This window comes from Pipistrellus hanaki, assembly GCF_964339955.1.
Source record: "Pipistrellus hanaki genome assembly, chromosome: 1".
Taxonomy (NCBI): Eukaryota; Metazoa; Chordata; class Mammalia; order Chiroptera; family Vespertilionidae; genus Pipistrellus; species Pipistrellus hanaki.
In genome coordinates this window covers 39007295-39032379 of record NC_140503.1, presented here as the reverse complement: position 1 = coordinate 39032379, position 25085 = coordinate 39007295, and the positions used below count along the sequence as shown (strand labels likewise).

Genomic DNA, 25085 nt, shown 5'->3' with positions numbered 1-25085 from the left:
AGAGACATATTTTGTTTATGAGTTTTGAATTATTATTTGGAAACTTTATGCCCACTAGATATTTAGAGCTTCTTGATTATCTCAGTGAGATCTATAACTGTCATTCAGACCAAGAGGTATGAATTTTAATTGGTTATTTCAGAGTACTTTTATTAAAAAGCTATTATTTCTCCTTGCTCAGATTGGGCACAGGACCGGCTTAAATCCCAGGAGAAAAGGTTTACATATGAGAGATTATTCAAGGTTTGTGGTAGTTATGGGGAGTTGGGAGCAGGGAGGTCTAGCTTTACTTGTCTGAGTTAAAAAAAAAAAGTGTTTCCATTTTACTGAGATCAACAAACCTTAGTTTAGTAGGTGTGACTATTGCAATAACACTGCTTTCTTTGCTTCTGATAATACGGGTAAGCTTTTTCAGTGACCCCTTCTCACCCTCCCTCCCATCGGCTTCTAGAATAAGATTTGTTTAACACTCACAGTTAAGGTATGTATGTTCAAGTCAGTATTAGTCTTGATCTTCATGCATTGTTGATTCCACCCTGTTTGGAGACAGGCATGTGAAAGTTTATGGTGAGGATTAAAATTTTTCTCTTTCACGAAGCTTTGGATCATTATTCTTGAGTGTTTCCTTTGGTTACAGATTTCCTGTTTAGTGGAGGTTTTTTTCTCTCTTGGGAATGTGTTTCTCATATGGGATTTTCATAAAAACCACATTGGAAACTTATTAGACATGCAGATTCCCATATTGTCCAGCCAAAGCTTTTGAAATGGGGTCCAAGAATCTGTCTTTTAATTAGCATCTTAGCCGGTGATTGAGAAATAGGAGGTCTTTGGATGTTACATTCAGAAACACTATAATTGATTATTTATTTATTTGATAGAAACATATCCCAAACAGTTCACCCAGAAGAGACCAAGAGAATTTCAACTCAAATGATGAATTAGGGAAAGAATACTAGAGTCACTGTATGTTCATTGGAAATATTCACATAAAAGAAATAGTGGAGTTGTGGAGTCTTATCTTAACACTCCATAGAAATGCTTTACTGCTCAGATTTTTCTTTGTGGTAAAGTATATATGACATAAATGACTTAGGAAGTGTAACATATGGAATAGGAGGTATAGATTTCTGGCAAAGTATTAGTCATATCTGTTTTGACTCCATTTTATTACCAGCATCTAGTAGAATGTCTAACACAGTAGACATTTAATAATACCAATAATAACTAATATAATTGAGCTAATATCAGTGAGGTAGGTACTGTAATCCTTTTGTTACATATAAAAAGGTAAATGATAGGGCCAAGATTCCAACTCTGGCAGTTAGGCTTCAGTATCTTTACCACTATGCTATACTGCCTCTCTTTTGAGTGGATAATACCTTCTGCACTATATAGAATTACAGTTTTCAAGGCACAAATGCATTATTGCATTTGATCTTTAGTCTCTTAAGTTTGCAGGACATGTTCCCTGTTTTGCAAATGAAAAAACTGAATCTCCCATTCGGTAAATGACTTGATGAAAGTCACATGTTTGGCAAGTTGGAGGACTACGAACATAGAGTGGATCGCCCCCAACTGCCTTCCCTTGCAGGCCTGGTCCCTCCCAACAACCCTCCCCTGCTGGCCATCTTATGGTGGACATCTTGTGTCCACATGGGAGCAGCCATCTTGTATGTTGGAGTGATGATCAATTTGCATATTACCTTTTATAATATAGGATAGAGACCTGGTGCATAGGTGGGGGCTGGCTGGTTTGCCCTAAAGGGTGTCCCGTATCAGGGGTAGGGTTCCCTTGAGGTATGGGGCAGCCTGGGCGAGGGGCCTGTGGTGGTTTGCAGGCCAGCTACATCCCCCTGGTGACCCAAGCAGAAGCCCTGGTATCTGGTATTTATTTATCTTCTTTAATTGAATCTTTGTAGCCTTGAGCAGAGGCCAGGGCAGGCCAACGTGGATGGGAAGCTTGGCTTCCTCCATCGTCTGGAGCAACCCAAGCCTCCTGCTTGCTCCAGCTCCATGGCCGCTGCCATATTTGTTGGTTTAATTTGTATACTCACTCCTGATTGGCTTGTGGGCATGGCTTGGGGGTGTAGCAGAGTTATGGTCAGTTTGCATACATCCTAGATAGACAGTGGTTGGCAAACTCATTAGACAACAGAGTCAAATATCAACAGTACAAGGATTGAAATTTCTTTTGAGAGCCAAATATTTTAAACTTAAACTTCTTCTAACGCTACTTCTTCAAAATAGACTCGCCCAGGCTGTGGTATTTTGTGGAAGAGCCACACTCAGGGGGCCAAAGAGCTGCATGTGGCTTGTTAGCTGCAGTTTGCCAACCACAGAGATAGGATAAGGAATCTGAGACTCATCATGAGTTACTTGCCAGAGGTTCCATAATTTATAAGTTATAGACCTAAGATAGAAATTGAGAGTTGTTTGCTTCTCCAACCCATGGGGTGGTGACAAGGAACTAAAATAGTATGCCAAAAGGGGCCACAATAAGCCTATCCAGGTTTAAGCTGGTATAAGAAATCAAGGCTCTATAAATTTGATCACCTTGGACTAGAAAAGAAGGCAAAGAATGTGCTAGTGTGAAAAGTAAAGGGAACAGATGAGTATCAGGAGGCAGTAGCCCAGAAAGCAGTCTTTCAGTTGGGCTTAGAGCTTAAGTACTTCCAGAAACAAAACAGAAGTGCACCCTTTTTTGCTTATTTGCTTTTGTAATTACAGTTGGTTAAAAACTTGGGATACCACATAGGAATTTGAGTTTTCCACACCATAACATAAACTGTCTCTGCAATATTGCTTTAGAAAAATAATATTTGCACTAAAATGTCAGCTTTTCCTGGCCCAAAAAGGAGGAAAAAAAGAAAGAAAAGAAAACCTCTCTTAGCTGCACAGTATGTGTGGCAAATGTCTGTTAAAATTAATTTTTTTTAAATATATATTTTATTGATTTTTTACAGAGAGGAACAGATAGGGATAGAGAGTTAGAAACATCGATAAGAGAGAAACATCGATAAACTGCCTCCTGCACACCCCCTACTGGGGATGTGCCCACAACCAAGGTACATGCCCTTGACCGGAATAGAACCTGGGACCCTTCAGTCCGCAGGCTGATGCTCTATCCACTAAGCCAAACCAGTTTTGGGTGTTAAAATTAATTTTTAATAAACCGATGTGAATGTAGTCCCCTTCTTACCCCCGCCACGTCTGAAAAAATAGCCACACCCCAACAGAATAGGAGGAATAATCTAGAACTATTTCAAGTTTTATCTTTTTTGTGTATGAAAATGAAATAAAATAATAATAATATTGAAAAAAATAATTTGTAGGTTTCTGTTTTTTGAGGAAAAGTTAACATTTTTCAGTTTTATTGAGAAATAATTGACATCACTATATACAATAGCTTTTAAGATGTGGGGTATGATGGTTTTATTTACATATATCATGAAATGATTACTATATCCATCATCTCATGTAGCTACAATAACAAGAAAGGTGCTTCTTATCCATTTTTGACCATGGGGTATTGAAGTCTCCAATTTTTGCTTCACATATTTTGATGGCCTGCTATTGGCAGCATAAATGTTTATAACTGTTATATCTTCTTGCTGTGTTGAAGTTTTTAATATACAATGTCCTTCTTTGTTTTTTGTAACCTTTTTTATTTAAAGTCTATTTTGTCTCATATAAGTATAGCCACTTCTATTTTCTTTTGGTTACCATTTGCATTGAGTATATTTTTCCATTCTTTCACTTTCAACCTGTTTGTGTTTTGGAACTAAAGTGAATCTCTTGTGGATAGGATCATGTTTTTGTTGTTGTTGTTGTTTTATCCATTCTCTGTCTTTTGATTAGAGTTTAATCCATTTACATTTAATATAATTACTGATAAGGAGGTTCTTCTGCCATTTATTGTTTGTTTTCTTTATGTCTTATAGCTATTTTGTCCCTCATTTCTTGCAATCTTGTCTTGGATCTAGTCATAAATTGATAGCTATTAACTATGTGAACTTGGATATAACACTTGTTAGTGGGTCTGATCTTGTGAAAATCATTTATCCAATTCTTAATTTTCTCATGTGTCAAAAATACAGATAATAATAAATACCTTGATAAATTGTTTAAAGGAATAAACAAATAACACAAAAAGGCATCGGTGGTAGATTGCCTGATACTGAAATTCTATTTCCTTTTCTTGGGCAAGGTCAGTTACATCTTTGGCTTTAACTTTCCTAAATCTACAATAATACTAGTAATAACATTTACTATGTACCAGCCACTGTTCTCAGTGTGTTATATGCATATATTAATTTACAAGAACCTTATGAGGTAGACACAACTTGCCTGGTTACTCAGCTAAAAAGTGAGAAGGCCTTGATTTGAATTTCAGCAGTCCAGTTTTTAACCAGACTGTGTCTTTAACCAGAGCCTGTGTTTTTAACCACCACACTGTACTACCTTTCTAAAGGAAGGAGTTATAGACTGTATTGGTTGGTTATTGCCTGTTATGCTGTATGATGAACAATCACAAAACCTCAGAGGCATAGAACAGTATTTCTTGATCACATGTTGAAATATGTGTTAGGCAATTCTGTTGATGTTAGCCTGCTACCTCACATCACTGAGGGTTACTTGCTGCAGGGTGTGGCTGGGACTGGACAGTTTGCTCCTGTTCCAAGTGACTCTCATCCTGTAACAATCAGACTAGTCTAGGAATATTCTCATGGTTTATCGTAGAGACATGCTTGCTACAGGAAATCATGTGACTGACCCCTGAGTCAAAGCAGGAGGATATTATAAAGTCACAAAGGCAGTGGGTATAAGAATGTGTCACTTGACACATTGAGGTTGTTTTGTACTTTACCACAAATGCCAAGGCCCAGGGTTCCAAAATTCTTGTATATTAAGGATGAATTCTGAAAGTTGACCTCAAAAATAGCATTTCTGATAATTTAATAGAAAACTCAGAAAACGTGAAAGTGCATACAGACATATACACACACACACATGAATTTATAGAAAGTATGCAGAACTTCTTCCAGGAATACTTAAATCAGCCAGTAGTCCAAAGGGAGTAGTGGTGGTGATGATGATAGCTAATGAGCTATCAACTTTTATAAGCTTGCTATGTGACAATCCTGTTCTTAGCACTTTACATATAGTAACTCAGTAACTCCCTCAATCTTTACAACAACCCTATTAAATAGGTACTATGAATAGTTTCCATTTTACAGATGAAGAAACTGAGAAATTTAGTAATTTTTTGTAAGATTTTCACATAAAGTAACTTTCAAAAGTTTCTTATTTTTTATCGAATTATTTCAGACTCTTTGCCATGTAAGAACTTCTGTAATCTGGCCCTGCCCAATTCAATTCTATGTCATTTCCATTGCTATGAGGTATAACTTTAGACAATTAAGAATCTAGGATTTTGTAGATGGGATGCATATATTGGAGGGTGCTGAACTAGTTGCATTAGAGATTTATTCCAGTTTCAAGAATATGTGATTATGCTGAGACTAGTTTGGTTCAGTGGATAGAGCGTCAGCCTGCGGACTGAAGGGTCCCAGGTTCTATTCCGGTCAAGGGCATGTACCTTGATTGTGGGCACATCCCCAGTAGGGGGTGTGCAGGAGGCAGCTGATCGATGTTTCTCTCTCATCAATGTTTCTAACTCTTTCCCTCTCTCTTCCTCTCTGTAAAAAAAATCAATGAAATGTATTTAAAAAAAAAAAAAAAGAATGTGTGATTATGATTCCTTTTAAGTTTTTCCTCATATGTATGTGCAACTCTAAAAAAATTTGCAAGGCTCTTTCAACTAAACTTATTCCTAGGAGAATAAAGTATCTACTAAAGTTATTTTATTCCTCTTTCCTAAAAGTAGACTCCTTTGTTTTGGTTTTCTCACTCTACAATCAGAGATCTCTGCACTGATGTAGAACTGTTTTGAAACTAAAATTGTTTTATTTGGTCACATAATCAGAAAGACCAGATGTAAATGTTTCTGAGGTATGATGTGAATGACATTAACATGTCATTTAAAAGGAGTATTTCTAATTCAACTGTGTTCCTGTTTCAAATGTTTGAGAGTTGAGAGGTACATTTACTTGCTTGGTATTTTGAGTTGATTGCCTGACTACATTGCTATTATATTCAACAGGTGGGTTTTCAGAAAAGACAAATGAATGGAGCTTAGAAGAGGAGGAACCAGTGAAAAAGGCAGGACCAGTCCAAGTCCTTGTTGTCAAAGACCACCATTCTTTTGAGTTAGATGAAACTGCACTAAATCGAATCCTTCTCTCAGAGGCTGTCAGAGACAAGGAGGTTGTTGCTGTATCTGTGGCTGGAGCATTTAGAAAAGGAAAATCATTCCTAATGGATTTCATGTTGAGATACATGTACAGCCAGGTATGTAAGAATTGGTTTTTTTAAGTTTTCTGTTTCCGTGCTGTCACTTTGTGCTTTTATTTAGTAGTGTCTATTATTTCTATTTCTATTATTATGTATCCTAAATATGCACTAATTTAAAATGCTATGCTGTAATCATTCCAACTTTGATGCTTTGGGCACCAAATTACATAGGCCTTTTTTGCCTAAAGCTACTACCTAGCTACATTACCCTTAGAACATATCTTATTTTTTACACTTAAAAATAGGTACTACATAGTAATATGATTATAAACTTTACATGTTCTAGGGTTTAAATAACTTATTTAAAAAAGGTCAAATAACTTATAGTCATAACATTTTATTGTAATCATTTCCCCCCCAATTTATTATAATTTTCAAGCATGCAACAAAGTTAAAAGAGTTTTACAGTGAATAGCTGGGTATTCACTAATGAAATTCTACCATTGACATTAATATTCTTACATTACCCCATATGTCTCTAGTATTTCCATCCATCACTTCATCTTAATTTACTGATTCATGTCAAAGTAAATTGCTGATGTTAGTATACTTCCCATAAATTTTCTCAATATACATCATTATTATACATTTTAGTATTTATTCTTTTCTCTTGTTATAAAATTTACATAGTTACATGCGCAAATCTCGAGTGCAGTTGCTTATTTTTTTGAAAATGTATATACTTCTATAACCCCAAAGTCTATCAAGTATATCTCGCCTTTACCCCAGAAAGTTCTCTCTGATCTCCTCCCACTCATTTCTTACCCCACCCCCAGAGGTAACAGTGTCATAACATTTGCATCAGCAGCATGTCACAGAAACGAGACATTCAGGACCTAGGATAAATAAAAAGCAGAGGGATAAATTAGAGATTGGAGCTAGGGAACAGAGGGTTGGGTGTGGAGAACATACCAGTATTTTTTCTATCTTTTACCCATAGCAATTCTGATGCAAATACGAATTTTGAGGCAGAATGGACACACAAACCAAGAAATTTGATTCTATGTATTTATACCATAATTATCTATTTTGGATTGATCTTTTCTAGTTGGGTTATTTTTGAACAATTTTGTAACGTTGACATCTTATGTCTAGTGTCAGTTCAAACAAATCAAGAACAAAACTGCTAAAATCTCAGGCTTTGAAAGAAAGAAAAACTTATCATTCTCTATTTCTATCATACCAACATTAGTGTGTTATAACATAGGTGGGAAAATTGAGTGAACAAAATTAGTATACTTTACACTCTTTGGGATTATACAGTTTTATACATGTTCATTATTTTAACTGTTAAACATTTGAATGAAATGCTCAATAACCCTTGTCATGTTCCTTGTGTTAAATAGCATTTTCTCAGATAAAAGCTCAGATTTATTTTGTTTTTGTCTTTCTGTAGCTACTACTAGATACCTTTCCTTTTGCTATTATTCATTTCCTCCTTCCCCAATACCAAAGCACTTGTGTATATCCTGATATACTATATTCTCTCATATCTTTATATCTTTGTTTCTGGAATGCTCTCCCCAAGTTTGCTCACCTGGAAAATTCCTAAACATCCTTCAGTGTTTAGCTCAAACATCGCCTCTCATTTGAAGTCTTACATAACCAAGAGTTAATTATTTCTTTCTTATGTTTCCATTTAAGCCTAATATAGACTCCCATTTTAACTGGCATAGATAATATAATATTAATTAGTTAGCATGTCTATCCCGTGTTAAGTTATGAGCTTCCATTGGTCTGGAATATCTCTGTGTCCCCAGGACCTAGCATAACATATGGCAGATGATTGCTTCCTCTGTAATTACTTTTTGGATTAATCAGTAAAGTAATTGTGTCAGTACAGTAGATGTGCATATGTTGTTTCCTTTTGGCTAGAATTAGAAAGAGAATCCAAATCTTAATGGATGAGTAGAAAATACTATGATATACTACACATCTGGTTCCGTATCAGAAACTTTCTTAATTTTATAGGAATCAGTTGATTGGGTTGGAGATTACAATGAACCATTGACTGGTTTTTCATGGAGAGGTGGGTCTGAACGAGAGACTACAGGAATCCAGATATGGAGTGAAGTCTTCCTTATCAATAAACCTGATGGTAAAAAGGTATGACGTGAACTTCTTTAAAAAAATAGATTTTTCACTTGCAACAGTTATCACTTTTCAGGATCTTCAAAAGCTCTATTTTGAAAACTAATTTTTGGCCAGTTGACATGATATTTAAAAGGGAAGTCGGTAGCATTCTATTGCATATTTCCTATTTTCCTTTCTAGGAGTCACGGTAAGCAAAATTGTAGAAACAACGGAATAGCAGATCAGCTAACATCTAAACTTTGTTTCAATGATGTTTCTGTTAGGGTGGATTACCAGTGAAAGTTAATCATTATAGTATTCAGCAACTAATTACATTTTTATTTTCTGTGGCATTCATGGCACACTTAAAAATATTCATTATTAATGATTTATTTTAGTTTTCATGATGTTAACTTTTGTTAACCCTAAAACTAGCCTACATATTCTATAAAATGTCAATAATGTTCTCTACTTGCCTATAGGTTGCAGTGCTATTGATGGATACTCAGGGAACTTTTGATAGTCAGTCAACTTTGAGAGATTCTGCCACAGTATTTGCCCTTAGCACAATGATCAGCTCTATACAGGTATGGAATAAAATAAATCCATATTTATGGATGTTTCTTTCACTAAAAATATGAATATATATATATTTCTACATATGTGTGCTAGTGAGACAAGCAACAGAAATGGTAAATCATGTATATTATTTGACTTAATTAGCATACCAGTTCTAATTATTTCTGTAACAGTGGAATTGTTTTGATTATTATCATCTAATTTCTGAAAAGTTTTCAAATTGCCTACTTTAGTCAGAAAATATTATATCATCTTACTAGAGGCCCGATGCACGGAGATTTGTGCAAGAATGGGCCTTCCTTCCCCTGCTGCCAGCCCCGCCTTCGCTCGAGCTGGGAGCCGCCTTCCCGCCTTCCCACACGGCCCAGAGGCCCCGAGTGGCTGGGGCAGTGCGTCAATTTGCATCTTTCTCTTTTATTAGTACCGGTTGATAATTTTTTTCTGTTTAGAGCATGTAATAAACTCAATAATATTAAATCTTATAATGTATGCAGTTAGTTACATTGGTATCACCTAGTTAAGTTATATTAATTGAAGTAAGATTTATAAATGCAAAATTTTATTTTACATAGCTAGTAGAAACATTTCTAAATGTAAAAACTATGTATATGTGTTCATAGCTTTTTAAAACATATTATTATACACTTAGGAAAGTAGCTGTCTTCTTGTAAAAATTTTAATCTTTTTTCTTTCTCTGCCTTTTCTTAAAGTATTGTCTGTGAGGTTATTGTAGGCTTTATAAGTTGTCCTAAATTACTTGGAGAATTTTACTATAGTAATAGAACACATAGCATAAAACATTTTTAAGCCAAATTAAAATTATTTTCTATTTACTGTAAAGAGCAAAATCTGATAGTAGATAAGAAATATACAGTTTTAAAAAAAGGTAAGATAGTTTTAAAAGTTAGGGAAGACAAAGTGGTTAGGATGAGTAAGTGAAGGCTAAAATTATAAGCAAGTAGAGAAAATGGAGCTAGTGAACTGGCAATAAAGGCTCGATGTATGGGTAGGACAACCGTGAGAGGGTTTATAGAAGGAAGGCTGAAATAATTTTTATAAAGGACTTTAAGATAAAAAGCCATGATTATAACTTACAGTTGACTAGCTTTTAAAATTATACTTCTTAAATGAATAACCCTTTAAAATACCAACTTACCTAATTTCTTCATAATTGACAGTATAACTCATTTACACAAGCCAATTAAAACCAGATTGACTTTGCCTTTGTAATATTTATTATTCACTATGTATATTTTACCTGAAGACATTAAATAATTTAACTGAAAATGTAAGTCCTTTTAGTAATGACTATTTATTACTATCTGAGAAATGATCTATTTAAAAATATATTATCTGTAACAATGCATAAAGATGTACACGTCCTTAAGTTTCCTTTGACGTTCCTGATATTTATCCTCCTCAAAAAGTGTAACTTTGATACAGTGATCTGTTCATGAAGTAATAATTCATACGTTTATGGGTGTGGACATAATATTCAGAACCTAACTTCCATATGATGAAACTTTTTATAGAGATAACTCAGATAACCAGTTTTGAAGAAATCAACATTAAATTTTAAGAAAACTTTATGGGTTATTCAGATTTAGATGGCCATCCTATGTAATAAAGAAGAAATATCCTAATTGACTGTCATGCCCTCACAAAGGTGGCAGCACCCACAGCCGATAAGGAGGGAATATGCTAATTGACTGCCATGCCCTCAAAAATGGCAGTGCCCACAGCCACAAGATGGTGGTGCCCAGTCCCCTCAGCCCTGCGGGGGCAGCAGGTGTGCAGCACGGCCGAGCCCACTCCTGGTGGGTCCACCTGCTCTGCACACCTGCCTCCTGAGTCCCCCAGTTTCCTCAGCTCCCCAGCCTCCCAGGGCCAGCCCAGGGCATAAGCAAGCCGCCGATGGTGGCTGGCCAAATGCCCAGGGCCAGTCTGAGGTGCAGGCAAGCCTTGGATGGCAGCTGCCCAGCTGCGCAGGGCTGGCCAGAGGCATGGGCAAGCCTCGTATGGTGGCTGCCCAGTCGCCCAGGGGCACCTAAGGCTCAGGTAACCTAGACTTGTGCTGCAGCAGTGGCAGCAGCAGAGGTGTGATGGGGGCGTCACCTTCTGCCAGGTCGCCTCCCTTCCCAGAGGGCCCCCAGATTGTGAGAGGGGGCACACCAGGCTGAGGGACTTCCTCCTCAGGTGCATGAATTTTAATGCACCAGGCCTCTAGTTATTTATAGGGAGTGTTTTATTGGCTAGTTGTTGAGTTCATAAAGTATTTTTCATATTCTGCCTCCAGACATGTAACTATTGCATTTATAGAACAATTTTATGATAATTGAACATTGTTTTTTGTTTCTCAAGCTTCTTATATTCCTCAGTTATGATCTTATAAATATCATTATATAAGAATGTATGTTATAGTGTTCACATTTATGATAACTGATATTTAGAAAAAATAGAGAATGACAAAGTAATGCTTAGGATGATGCTAATTATTTCCTCATTTTAACTTTATTTCTTAATCAAGGTATATAACTTATCCCAAAATGTCCAGGAGGATGATCTTCAGCACCTCCAGGTAACAATATTTATAATCTTTTTTGATATCTCATAATCTTTTAAGCATGCATAGTGGAACTTCAGGAGAATTTAGAAACATAACCAAATGGTTGTCCTCGTTCCAGGTTTCCTGTTCCGCCTTGTATGGTTATATTCTGTCTAACTCAGTTTCCAAATGCCTTTGTTTCTGTAAAATTACTTGCTATTGACCTGCATATGAAACTATGTGGCAAGTTGGAATGGAAAAATGATCTTTGGCTTTAAAAATGACCCAAAATATGAAGTAGAAGTCTTAAGATCAAGGATTTAATAATTGCCAGTGTGATTCCAGTTGTATGCCCATTTGTCCCCCCTGTGGACCACTTTATACCTAAGAACTCTGAGGGGCTTACCTGATGATAACTCATAGAATTCTATTTTAGATCTGAACGAGACCTCAGTGACACCCAATTTATACTTCATATTTTATACATGAGGAAAGTTTGGCTGAAATAAAGAAATGACTTGCCTAAATTCTTGTGGCTAATTAGTGGTGGAGTGGGAGTAAAAATATGGTTATCTGACTGGGCTTAGTGTCTCTTCTATTCTCCAAGCATCATTTAAATCTCAAGTAAATGATTAGCTATTCTTAAAGATACTTCACATCTCTGTAACACCCTGCTCCCTTTCAATTCATGTTATATTGGTTACATAGGAAAGCCTATTGTTTCTCTGATAGTTGTCCTCTGTGTATTTTGAAGAAAATTTTGCTTTCAGTATATTAATTAATTTTTGCAATGAGAACCATTTACAAATTTAGCAGAAAACAAAGGATGATAAAGCAGGGTGATCTCTAATGTCAGAAAAATCATTTGAATTTACAACCAGTATTACTCCCAAATATATTTATTTTCTTCTTTTTAAATTAGTTTTATTTATTATTTATAATTTTTTTTTTATTGATCTTAGAGAGAGGAAGAGAGGAAGGGAGAGAAAGAGAGATAGAGGAAACATCAATGTATGAGAGAAACTTCAATCCATTGCCTCCCATGCATGGAAACCTGGGTCATGTGCCCTGACCAGGGATCCAACCTGCCACCATTTGGTATAGGGGACATTCCAACCAAGCCATACCAGCCCTGTATATTTCCTGTATATCTCACTGACCTTTATGACAAATAGGCCATATGCTGAGTAAGTGTTAAATTTGTTGTTGCTCTCTTTTTTATTTTAATTTGTGTTTTTATTTGATTTGGTTTGTGTTATATATTTCTTATACAGTAATAAATATAATAACTTCTTTAAGCATGTACTGTTCAGTACCAGTTTTAGGGATTTCTTAAAGAAGGACTGATTTTGGATTTTTATATTGAGTAAATTGTCTTTTTTGAGATCACTTAAAAATTTCCTATAATTGACAATATCTCAGTCTTCCTCAAAAAAGATTGTGTATTCAATTTGTTAGTAGATAATTCTAATGAGAGTGTTTAATCCCTGACCAGCTGCCTTTTATTTTTTAAAATATATTTTTATTGATCTCAGAGAGGAAGGGAGAGGTAGAGAGAGATAGAAACATCAATGATGAGAGAGAATCATTGATTGGCTGCCTTTTGCACGCCCCTACTGGGGATTGAGCCCGTAACCTGGGCATGTGCCCTTGACTGGAATCGAACCCGGGACTCTTCAGTCCCCAGGCTGACATTCTATCCACTGAGCCAAACCAGCTTGGGCCAGTTGCTTTGTAAATATGATACTCCAGACTTTCATTTAACTACTCTAATCAAATATCTAATAATTATCCTTTGCTTCCTATATTCCCATAGCCCCCACGAAGAGGGGGAAGGATAGTAACCCTCTGTGTCAGCTTTCTTCCTCAGCTCCGAAAAGTCACCGTGGCTTGTTAGTCTTGTATATCTAGTGGCATTTCCTGTGCACACATGGGAAAACTCTTATCAGACGCGCAATCACAGTCACTCCTTTAGGTCGTGATCTCCAAAACCTTCCATTTCTGGCAACATAAAAACTGCTATGGTGCCTCTCAATTGGGCACAGTAAAAAATATTAGACAGCAGTGTACTTGATGTTTTGATTTTTAAGCCAAATACCTATATGACTTTGTAATAATTGTGTGTCCTCAGGCAACAAGCACACACACACACACACACACACATGTATATGTGTGTGTATAAATAAATATATATATATAGATATAGATATAGATATAGATATAGATATAGATATAGATATAGATATAGATATAGATATATGTGTGTGTGTGTGTATGTATATAAACAATTTATTGCAAGTTCTATTTTGAAAGGTCATTTAACATGTTTTTCCCCATTGTCCCTACAAAAAAACTGTCCTATATCTATAATAATAAAAAGTGTAATATGCTAATTAGACTGGACATCCTTCAAGACAATCTTCTGGATGAAGCTGGGGCTGCGAGGGAGGCCTGGGTCCGGGTGCCAGAGGGAAACCAGTACCAAGCAGCCGGGGGAAGGAAGGCGTACTCTTACACAAATTTTGTGCATTGGGCCTCTAGTTCTAGTTATAAAAGATGTTAGCTTTAAAATGGAAACTTTATTTTTAAAATATCAAATTACTGTACTGTTTTATCTAATACTTAGTTCCTTAAAATGATTATTGTAGCCCTAACCAGTTTGGCTCAGTGGATAGAGTGTTGGCCTGCAGACTGAAGGGTCCCAGCTTCTATTCAGGTCAAGGGCATGTATCTTGGTAGTGGGCACATCCCCAATTGGGAGGTGCAGGAGGCAGCTGATTGATGTTTCTCTCTCGTCAATGTTTCTAACTCTCTATTCCTCTCCTTTCCTCTCTGTTAAAAAAAAAAAAAAATTAATAAAAAATATATATATTTTTTAAAAGATTATTGTAATTTTAAGATTGGGGAAAAATATGAATGGAAGAAAGCCCAAAAGTAAAACTTTGCAGATACTGACGTTTTCTTTGTGCATATGTGTTTGTGTGTGTGTCTTTGTATGCGTGTGTGATTTTCCTTCTAGCTTTTCACTGAGTATGGCAGACTGGCAATGGAGGAAACATTCCTAAAGCCATTTCAGGTAAGTTGGGGTTGACTGATGATAAATTCCTATTAAAATTTAGCAGGTATTTTAATTAATTATGAGGGTCTTTTTCTCTGTTTTAAAATTTCACTTCAGAAGCACTTTTGAATACCTACTTAATGCTATTTGATGCAAGGAGAAGATAGCAATGTGGAAATAAAAATTTAACAAACTGTTTTTTTTAAAAAAAAAAAAAAAGGGGGAGGAAAAAATAAAAGAATGAATAGGTATTTTGGTTCCTGCAAAAATATCAGCTTTTCTCCAACCCTAGAGATGTCATAAAAAAATAAACATAAATAAATAAACATTATTGCCTCTTAAAGACTATTTACAGTATGATGGCATTTTTAATATAGCTAAAAAATGACTATAACTAAATTAATAGCATATTGTTTAAGAATACATATACGTATGTGTTAAAACCATATTGAAAGCAAAAGTTAGGGTAGTGGTTATCATTGGAGAGGAAAAATAGGGATACATCAGGGAGGGATATACAGGAAGCTTCACTGTTATTGAAATGTTCAATTACTTCAGTGGGTTTGTGGATTCACAGGTTCATTTTACTAATGTGCAAAATAATATATATATAAGTTATTTTATAGGTGTTGTATCATAAAAAATTTTAAATCTTAAAAAGTCAATAATATGTCTCAAAATAGCAATTGCCAACTAGCAAATGTAAGTTATTTTGTATGTGTGCAGTTGGTTAACACATTTTTGGAGGATGTCAGTTCTCATTGATAATCAGATAAAAATTAAAATAATGAGATACCACTTTATAGTCTTTAAATAGGCAAAAAGTGTAACATATTATAGCTACAATTTGGATAAATGGGAAAGCCAGGACCTATTGGTGAAAGTCAGATTGGAGCAACCATTCTGTGGAGCAGGAGAAATGTATAAGGATATTGATTGGAGCATTGATAGAGTAGTGACAGTGGGAAGTTGGAGGCAATTTAGTTGTCCATCACTAGAAGAATGAATACATAAGAGCATACTCTGGGATGCAACATCCAAAGAGAGTGAACCAGAAATATATGGAGTAACATGAATAATAGAGTGTTTAAATTCATACTGAATTAAGCAGAAAAAAATTTTAGATCTACAACATACTATTTATGATTATTTAAAACACTAAATAAACAAAATATGCATATTAGAATTAAGAACAGAAAATTGAGTGATGGGAAAATATGATAAAGAAAAAGGGGCCTTAGCATGGAGAGGTGATGGTATTCTGAGTGAAAGAGTATGAATCCCCCATGGTCTGGGGAAGCAGGTGTGATAAGGTAGAATAAAACCAGTTGCTGCTTACAATCTTCTGTATGGTTTACAGTACCTACTAGATTCTGTTGTCTTTTTAAAAAGTATTTGTCAGGCTGATAGTTGAAGTGTTGTATGGTAATTAGGATATTTGCTTTGATTTTTGTCTTCTCTGAATCTGTTATTCTCCAGACCCATTGGTATAGACTGGGAAACTGCATGGTAAATTCTGGAAAAGAATGTTAAATCTTATCAGCAGGCATCATTGCTGCTTACACTTGGCCAGGTATACTAAAGTAAAAGAGACCAAACAACGCTCAGGAGGATGGATGGATGGATGGATATCTGATGATAGATAGATAGATAGATAGATAGATAGATAGATAGATAGATAAAGTCTATCTGCTTTTGGTTAAAAATACTTGTTGGTAAACTGTTGGCATTATGAAATGTCAATAAGAAAAGTTATAACTAAATGAGTCAACTAACTCCTAAACATGTTTGGATGTATAAATTCAAGTATCTGAAATTAAATTGAGAAAATCATTAAGTAGCAAACATGGCTTCCAACACTAAATAATATTTAAGATTAAAACAACCAAATTCAAACCAAAAATTACTATAAATTTATGAAATTAAAAGATAAGATGCAAATATATTAAAATCTCAGAACATGTAAGATAGCAGCAAAATAATCCACATTTAAATTAGCATGGAGAAAAAAATCCAAAATAAAATAATTTTGAAATAAAAGTTCAAATAAGTGCAAGCTTTCTTAGCAGAGCACTTCTGTCCTCTTCCTCACTCCAGAAAATTCAGTTTTTTCTATTGTGAATTAGTGTCACCTCTATTACCCACATAAAACATGTATTGATATATCCTACATATTTATAATATTAATAGCTATATAATGTATTTTCATATTAGTATGCCATAATTTGTAAAGTCATTTACCAATTGTTGAGCATTTGTTTTGTTTTTTTCACTGTTACTCATAGTAGTGCTATAACACTGATTATTGAATAATTTCCTAAATTATTAGTCTCCAAAGGGAAGTTAACAAAGGTTATGTTTTTCATGTTTTAAAAAATATATATGGTCATTTATAGGATATGCTCAGCATTTTTTGCCCCAGTTACCTTCCTGAATTTAATTCATTCAAAAAACAGTATTTGTGACTTCAAATGTTTTTATTTGAGAAAATTAGGGTAATTTATAGTCTTGACTTTTATCAAGACTATAAATCAAATTTCATCAATGTTGAAAAATGCTGGCTTTTGAAATAAGGGCCAAGATTCATAGAATTCCATACACAAAAAATGTAAAGCATACAAATTATCTAGGGAGAGGGTGGGGCCAATGGGTGTGCTTTTATTATCTGGCTCATACCAGTTCACAAGAGTTAACTAGTAAATATTCAGGAATTATGTAAGCCAATTATTAAACAGTTAGTAGCTTGAAATCAGCCATAGTGTGCATACATAAATTGTCGAATGCTAGAAATCAAGTCCTTTTGCTGTTGTTGGAGAGGTAGTTTACTAGCACATCATTGGATGGAAGCAATAGGTAAGGAAATAGGGAATTTGACACTGTAGAGATAGATAAATAGAATATAGATTGTTGATTTGAAGAAATTAGACTTCATATTTGATCCTATTCTACACATGGTCCTCATTATGTCGACTTGGGAAGGTGTCCAGTGAAAAAGACCAAGAAATGAAACTAAAATCACCCAAGAAAAATGCAAAATATAGCCAAATCCACATATTTGGTTTCATTTATCCTGGTTCATGAACTTCTGTTTTGTAAAAGTTGCTTCATAACTAACTTCTATTTTCAAAACACATGTTTTAGATGTAATAGTTCTGAATACAAGTTGTTATATTTTATTTTGACAAAAACTTTTGACAGAAATTGGCATATAATTAAAATAGTGGACATATGTACTCTTAAATTCTCCTCTCCATAAGAATATCTTTTCCCCCTCACAAGAATCCACAAAACAAAACAAGAAGAGAGAGAGAAGAGAGGCTCTACCTTAGTGAAACAAGAAATATCCATAAGGCAAACTAAGAAGCATTCATTTTTAAGGAAAGAAGATGTGAGCCAAAAATTTTTATATCCAGCAAAATTAACTTTCAAGTATAAATGGCACAAACTGTTATCAACATATAAGAATGCAAAAAATAGTGTTCCCATGAGCCCTTGATGAGAATTCTTCCAAAGAATGCACTTCAGATAAGCAAAGATGACATAACTTTGATCAAGTCAGAGATAATCACAGACTATGTGCCTCCTGATAAAAGGACACTCTGCTTCCCATAGTCTTGCCAAAGAAATAAAACCTGTGTCAGACCAAGCCTCTGTCTCTAGCTGCCAATTTGCAGGAAACCCAGAGGACAAAGGAACATGCTGAACTGCTTTATGAATATGCAATCAGCAAGGTCCCAGTTATGGGAAACTCCACAGGTCAAATTCCTTGGTTCTTCAACAGATGAACTGTAAAGGGGAAAATGGGTGGAAGAGGAACCTGGAGATTAAATGAGAATTAAAAGACATAATTTTAATGGGTGAGTCTGAAAGATTCAGTTAGAAACTCAGAAAATATAAATTTTGTTTAAAACATTGAATTTAGAGAGAGGAAGAGAAAGAGAGAAACATTGATGTGAGGGAAAACATTGATTTGGTTTACCTTCCATATGCTGGGTGTGCCCTGGCTGGGAATTGAACTGGCCACCTTTTAGTACAAGACAATGCTCTAACCAATTGACCATACTGGCCATTGCAGAAAATGTATTTTTAGAAGGATCATTTAAAGATAGCTAATTTAATAAAATTATGATTTTTTTTCTTTATTACCTATATTCTTTTCAGAAACAAAAATTGAAATATCTCTTAATCTATTTATAATAAGCATATTTTAATCAGTCCTTAGATCATAAACTACATATTTTATACTTAACTTTGAGGAGCAGTGCAGCAGGGATTTTGAAGACCCAAGTTTACTGCTAATTCTTTCATCTTTGGCTGTGTGAATTTGGGCAAGTTACTTAATGTCAGATGAGGGTGGAGATGATTTTTAATATATCTCTTTTGAAAAGAATGATAAAGTATAACCAATCTCTTAGGGCTATTATAGAAATATATGAAATATCATGTGTACAATTCCTGGTATTGAAGCTGGCATATTATAGGCACTCTATAAATGAAAGCTAATATTACATTGGTTTCAATCGGCATGAAGTGGAGCCCAAGAATTCTGTACTTTTAAAAAAGCCTCCCATGCTGAAACCGGTTTGGCTGAGTTGGATAGAGCGTGGACCTGCGGACTGAAAGGTCCCAGGTTCGATTCCGGTCAAGGGCATGTACCTTGGTTGTGAGCACATCCCCAGTAGGGGGTATGCAAGAGGCAGCTGATCGATGATTCTCTCTCATCGATGTTTCTAACTCTCTCTCTTTCTCTCTCTCTCTCTTCCTCTCTGTAAAAAATCAATTAAATAAATAGTTTATTTAAAAAAAAAAAAGCCTCCTAAATGATTTTAATGATTGTTCTAATTTGGGAAACATAGTCACTGATAAATCCTTCTGAATGTGAACAAATATTTAACTTGAAGGATGATTATCAATGATTTTCTTAGAATAGTGGAAAAACTGGAAAATATCTAGGAGAAGGGCAAAATAAATTATGGTCTATCCATGTACTGAAATACCATATTGCTATCAAAATCAAATAGCTAATAGCACTAACTAGATAACTAGGTAATGTACATAACATTACAAATAAAAATTGTGAAGCTGAAACATTTCTAAACCATCAATAAAAAAATGTTTTATAATAAGAAATTGGCTTCATTAGAAGAAAGACTGAATTAGCTTTCTAACAAAAAATATTTCAAAATCTTCATATGAAGAAGTGATAAAATCATTTGCAGCCAAAAACTGTAGATGGAAAAATATATTACAAAGAAATGTTAGTTATTTTGCTGGAGTGTGTGTGTGTGTGTCTGTCTATGTGTGTGTAAGAGAGAGACTTGTTAGCTTTTTTGAATTAGTAATTTATTTTTCTCATTCTAAATGAATACTCACTTTTAAGCCCAATTTTGCATTCTTTTTCTTATTGAGCCTTCCTCCTACAGTTTGTGTAAGATTCAGGCCCCACAAAACCCAGATTACCACCCCTTTTTATACCCATAACGAGAACCCCTATAGAAGAGAGTGGGAGACATGTAACAGAGGAAAAAATATCTAGAGAGTAATAGACAAAACGTTCCTCAAATAAAACTTGAATCTTCATATTTGAAAACCACCAAACTGAATGTACCCCACCAAGAAATGAGACAGAGAAGCCCTCAAATTGGCTCTCAAATTGGCACTATGTAACTAATCAATTTTGGGGCAGCTTTTGGTTTACATTTAGAGGAAATAGGTACAATGATCTAACAGAGGAGAGACTGCTCAGAGACTGTCAAATATTTTATGTTTGCTTTAATTCCACAATGTGGTAAAGAATATTTGAATAGTATTCTTTAATTGGTTTCAATTAAAAAGCAGTGGGAGGCAATTTGGAATATCCTTATCAATTCTTTCTTCAAATTATTTCGTAGAGTCTGATATTTCTTGTTCGAGACTGGAGTTTCCCATACGAATTTTCATATGGATCTGATGGTGGCTCCAAATTCCTGGAAAAACGCCTCAAGGTTTGTTAGATATTTAGGTGCATGAAATTTCACCATTAGTAATCTAGAATTATTTTTGTTGAATGATTTGCTGAATACTTAGTAGCCAAAATCTCATTTGGCCCTCATAGTATCTCTATGAATAAACTAAAACAGATACTTAATGAAATACTTTCAGAATTACAATTTTCAAATATTTTCAATAATTATGATACAGATTTATTTTGTAGGTATCTATAAAACAATGATTTATTTGAAAAAAAACAACAACAACAACAAAGCTTTTAATTTGAAGAATTAACTTAGTTCAAGACCAACAGTGCAAATATCTGGGTTCATGTTTTAAGCAGAGGTTTAAAAATCAATTTAACAAAAATATCTAATTTTGAAATCCCCAATCTTATAACATTTTGCTAGTAGTTCACAGAAAGTAAAATTAGAAGACTTTTCATTTTTTATGCCATGATAGTTTAATATTGACTGGCTTACCTTGAACAGATAGCACACAAAAAGACCTACTGAGAAGTCTGGAAAAAAAATTAAAAATATTTCCTTTATAGAAATTGGAATTTATGAGCTTACCTTTTTAGGTTTATAATTACTTTTAGGGTAATTCATACTATTAACTGTCAAATACATGTACAAAAAGTGCAACTTAGATTATAAACACCTATCTATTCAGATGCTTTCCTAGAATTTGAATGTATACCTACCAGGTGACAAGAAGCTGTTTTGAGTATCTCCTGAAAAGAAGGGAGGAATATTTTATGATCTATTCATGTCTCCTGTGAGTACTGTGAATAAATATAGGAATCTGTAGGAACTAGCTAGAGTAAAACACCACTAATTTGTACCATAAAAAAGGGGAGGGCGGGGAGAAGTCCCATCTGAGTTGGCATAAGAATAGACATTTGTTAATTGTAATAATAACGCCATATTTATGCTATACAGTTACTTAGGTATGGCAGTGTGACAGATTCACCCACGATTTTATTCGTTCTTTAATATCAGCCCTGACGTGTCATTCTTATAAGTGTGGGCCAAGATAGAAAATATAAGATGCCACAGACTTCTTTGAAGTTCAGTTCATATTGAAAGTTGTTTAAACATCAGGATGATTTACTGCTGCAGGTCTCAGGGAACCAGCATGAAGAACTACAGAATGTTCGAAAACACATCCATTCCTGTTTCACCAAAATTTCCTGTTTTCTGCTACCTCATCCTGGCTTAAAAGTAGCTACCAATCCGAACTTCGATGGAAAACTGAAAGGTTTGTCTGTCTTTTAATGAATGTGTTTACATCATTAGTCCGATATAAAAATGTCATTTATCTGCTGGGCTTGTGACTGCTTGCTCATTCACTGACGGGAGGCTGATGATTAGGAATTGTCAGAATTGTGACCCTGGGCTGGTGCTGGAGCGCCTCCGTGGCGAACTGCAGGATTCTGTGGCTGCTGAGTGTGCACATTGAGAAAAGAGGCTGAACCCCACGTTCACTGGGAGGCAGTAGCCCTCCCCTTTCTGCAGAGGTTCCTGCTCACCTTTGTGCATTGAGAAATGCTCCTTAATGTCTTCCTGTGTAATTTTTCTTATTTACATTAAAGGGGGAAAATATATGTCTATATTTCTGGGAAGTTGCATTAAGTTATATAATAAGAGATTGAAATATTTCATAGTACTGAATTCAAGTCCTTTAAAACTGCTACTAAATAATTATAAATTATTAAAAGCTCCACTAAAAAGGAGAGCCTCTTCTGAATGAGGAACAGTATTTTAAAAACCAAAAGCACTAGAGTGTTTTTTAAATAGTATGTATTAATAGTATGTAATTCTCTCTTGAACAGAGGCATGTCTAACATTTTAAGATTCCAAAGCAACTGAACTTGTTAAAGAGGAGAGTGGAGGTAGGATATGGGGGGAAATAAATTAATCTTTCCTAATAGATAATCACCAGGCCTTTAGATGTTTGTTTTGTAGTTAATACAGGTAGTACAAAGACATTTCTGACTTTTTTACTTGTAAACCTCGCATTGAGCAAACCACTGAAGTTCAGACATTTGCTTAATATACGGTGGCCTTTCTGCGTTGTGCCATACATTTTTCAGCACAGTTGTTCTGAAAGGGCTTTCAAGTTACTTTTAAAAATATATATATATTTTATTGATTTTTTTTACAGAGAGGAAGGAGAGGAATAGAGAGCTAGAAACATCGATGAGAGACAAAAACATCGGTCAGCTGCCTCCTGCACACCCCCTACTGGGGATGTGCCCGCAACCAAGGTACATGCCCTTGACCGGAATCGAACCCGGACCTTTCAGTCTGCAGACCGACGCTCTATCCACTGAGCCAAACCGGTTTTGGCTCAAGTTATTTTTTAATAAAAAACAACATAAGTTATATCCAGTTTCATAGAACTGGCAGTTTTGAAAAGCAAACCTATCCCCCCAACTCTCAAATCGATCCATAGTATATACTCTCAGATACTTTATATTTAGCTGTGGCAGTTAATATAATAAATAGGTCCCAAAATTTTCAATCATCAGCTTTGATTTTATACATGTTTTAAATGATTTTACCTTTATATAACAGAACAAATAGAGTAGGCTATTAATGCATGGATTCCAGGATCCTACAATTTCACTGTCCCTTATGAATTCCAATCTATGAGTGAACACACTGACCTCTTGATACTATGCAATTACTTAATGGCTTCCCTGTATTTTGAATAAATTACATAAAAAGAGGGCTTCCCACAAGGCCTCTCTTTCTTCTCTGGAGTTGGGAGCTGTAAACAGGCAGAGAAGGGACAGGCCTTCCACAATAGTCTTTTATTGGACAAAGTACTCTGTTTCTGTGGTATACAGCTACAGTTTTTAAATTAACTGATAGGTTTGCAATGAAAGATTTCAAGGAGAGAATTTAAGACAAATCATGAAGATTTGTAATAAATCTGTCCTCCAAACTGATTTACATTTAAACATGTATTGACCCACACAATTGGTTTACAGTTACCCATAAGTTATGAGTTTATCAAAGTAGCTAGCCCGAGAGAGAGCAGTGAAAGGCAGCTTCAGTTTCCCATCGAACATTCCATTGTTATGAGGTTTGTAGAACTGCTGTAGAATCCTGCTGTGTGCTGAAATGTCCTATGTTGCCTGGTTCTCATTGGGCATGTATTGGTTTTCCATCCCATCCTGAATCTTATAATTTGGTGTGATTTCTATCCAGGATGTGTTGTGTGCTGTTCTCCAGAGAGCTGGCCTCTGAGTGTTTGCCGCTGGGGAAGAAATGTCTCTGAATATAAAAACGTGCAAAAATTGTTCTTTGATAATAGTTTCTCGCACACTTTTCACACACAGAAATAACTTTCAAGTTCATTATTAATAGTAATAATTGTTATAATAACTCTTTGTTCATGGTCCCTCACATTATTTAAAACTTAAAATACTATGATTAAATTTAATTGCTGTTAGTTTAATAACTTCCCACATAGGAAATCAAAAGCACTGACTTACATTCATTCATGCTACATTTAACCACTCCTCACCAAGTGCCTACAGAATGCCTCTCCTCGTATAGCAAATCCAATCTTTTAGTTACCTTTTTTGGAGGTTGCTCTGTGTTATAGTGCCCCAAGTGGAATGACCGGGTAACCACACCATATATTGTGGAGCTGCATCCTTAGCAGCTCAGGTAGGACTTCAGAAAGCATAACCAACACCATCGCAAGGTGATTGTTGTTAAAAAGTTGTTTCTAATGATTTATCAGAGTCAGGTAATCCTGAGAAAATATCTACCTTGGTTAATTGATGCAGCAGCACTACACCAATGCATCATGTCCTCATTTATTGGGACAGATAACCACTCTGGCCTAGTCCCTGAATTCCTAGCAAGGGTTTACTCTTGTGGAAGAAATTATTGAAGGAAAGATGAAAACACAACACCATCTTGAATAATCATCTACCCACACATATTCATTGATTAGTTCAACAAGCCAAAGCTGATTAGTATACTTTTGTAATTTGATCTGAACTGGACTGCAGATGTTTTGGATTATGTACTTACTAGTGGCCTGGTGCACAAAAATTTTTTGCACTGGGGGGGAGAAGGGAAGGTGTCCCTCAGGCCAGCCTGCCCCCTCTCACAGTCTGGGAGCCCTCACAGGATGTCCTACTGATGGCTTAAGCCCAGTCTGGCCTCCAATCATGTATATAGATACTTTCTGAGGGCAGCATAGACTCCTTCCTTACTTCTTTCCTCTGTGGTTGGAGAAGAGGGGACTAAAAGGTGGAGACAGAACTGTGGCCAGGCCTGGGGCTTTTGTAGGCAGCAGAAAGGGCTGGGGAAAGTCTAGACATGGTTTCCTTCAATTGTCCTCCCTTCTTCTGGGCCCCTCCCTCCGTTTTTTTCTTGTCGCGGTGGATGCTCAGGCCTCGGAGCTACGGGAGCCTAG

General features: G+C 35.4%; 1 protein-coding gene across 6 annotated transcripts in view; it reads left to right on the top strand.

Annotated features, from left to right (window-relative positions):
* The window catches only part of ATL1 (atlastin GTPase 1), a 51818-nt gene that overhangs the window by 14539 nt on the left and 12194 nt on the right, over positions 1 to 25085 (top strand). For all 6 annotated transcript variants that reach the window (XM_084887222.1, XM_084887217.1, XM_084887220.1 and 3 more), the window contains 7 exons: positions 6164 to 6411; positions 8386 to 8520; positions 8970 to 9074; positions 11594 to 11644; positions 14631 to 14687; positions 20561 to 20653; positions 21764 to 21902. In XM_084887222.1, coding sequence (XP_084743348.1) covers positions 6164 to 6411; positions 8386 to 8520; positions 8970 to 9074; positions 11594 to 11644; positions 14631 to 14687; positions 20561 to 20653; positions 21764 to 21902 — 828 coding nt within the window. The remainder of the gene's footprint in view (positions 1 to 6163; positions 6412 to 8385; positions 8521 to 8969; positions 9075 to 11593; positions 11645 to 14630; positions 14688 to 20560; positions 20654 to 21763; positions 21903 to 25085) is intronic.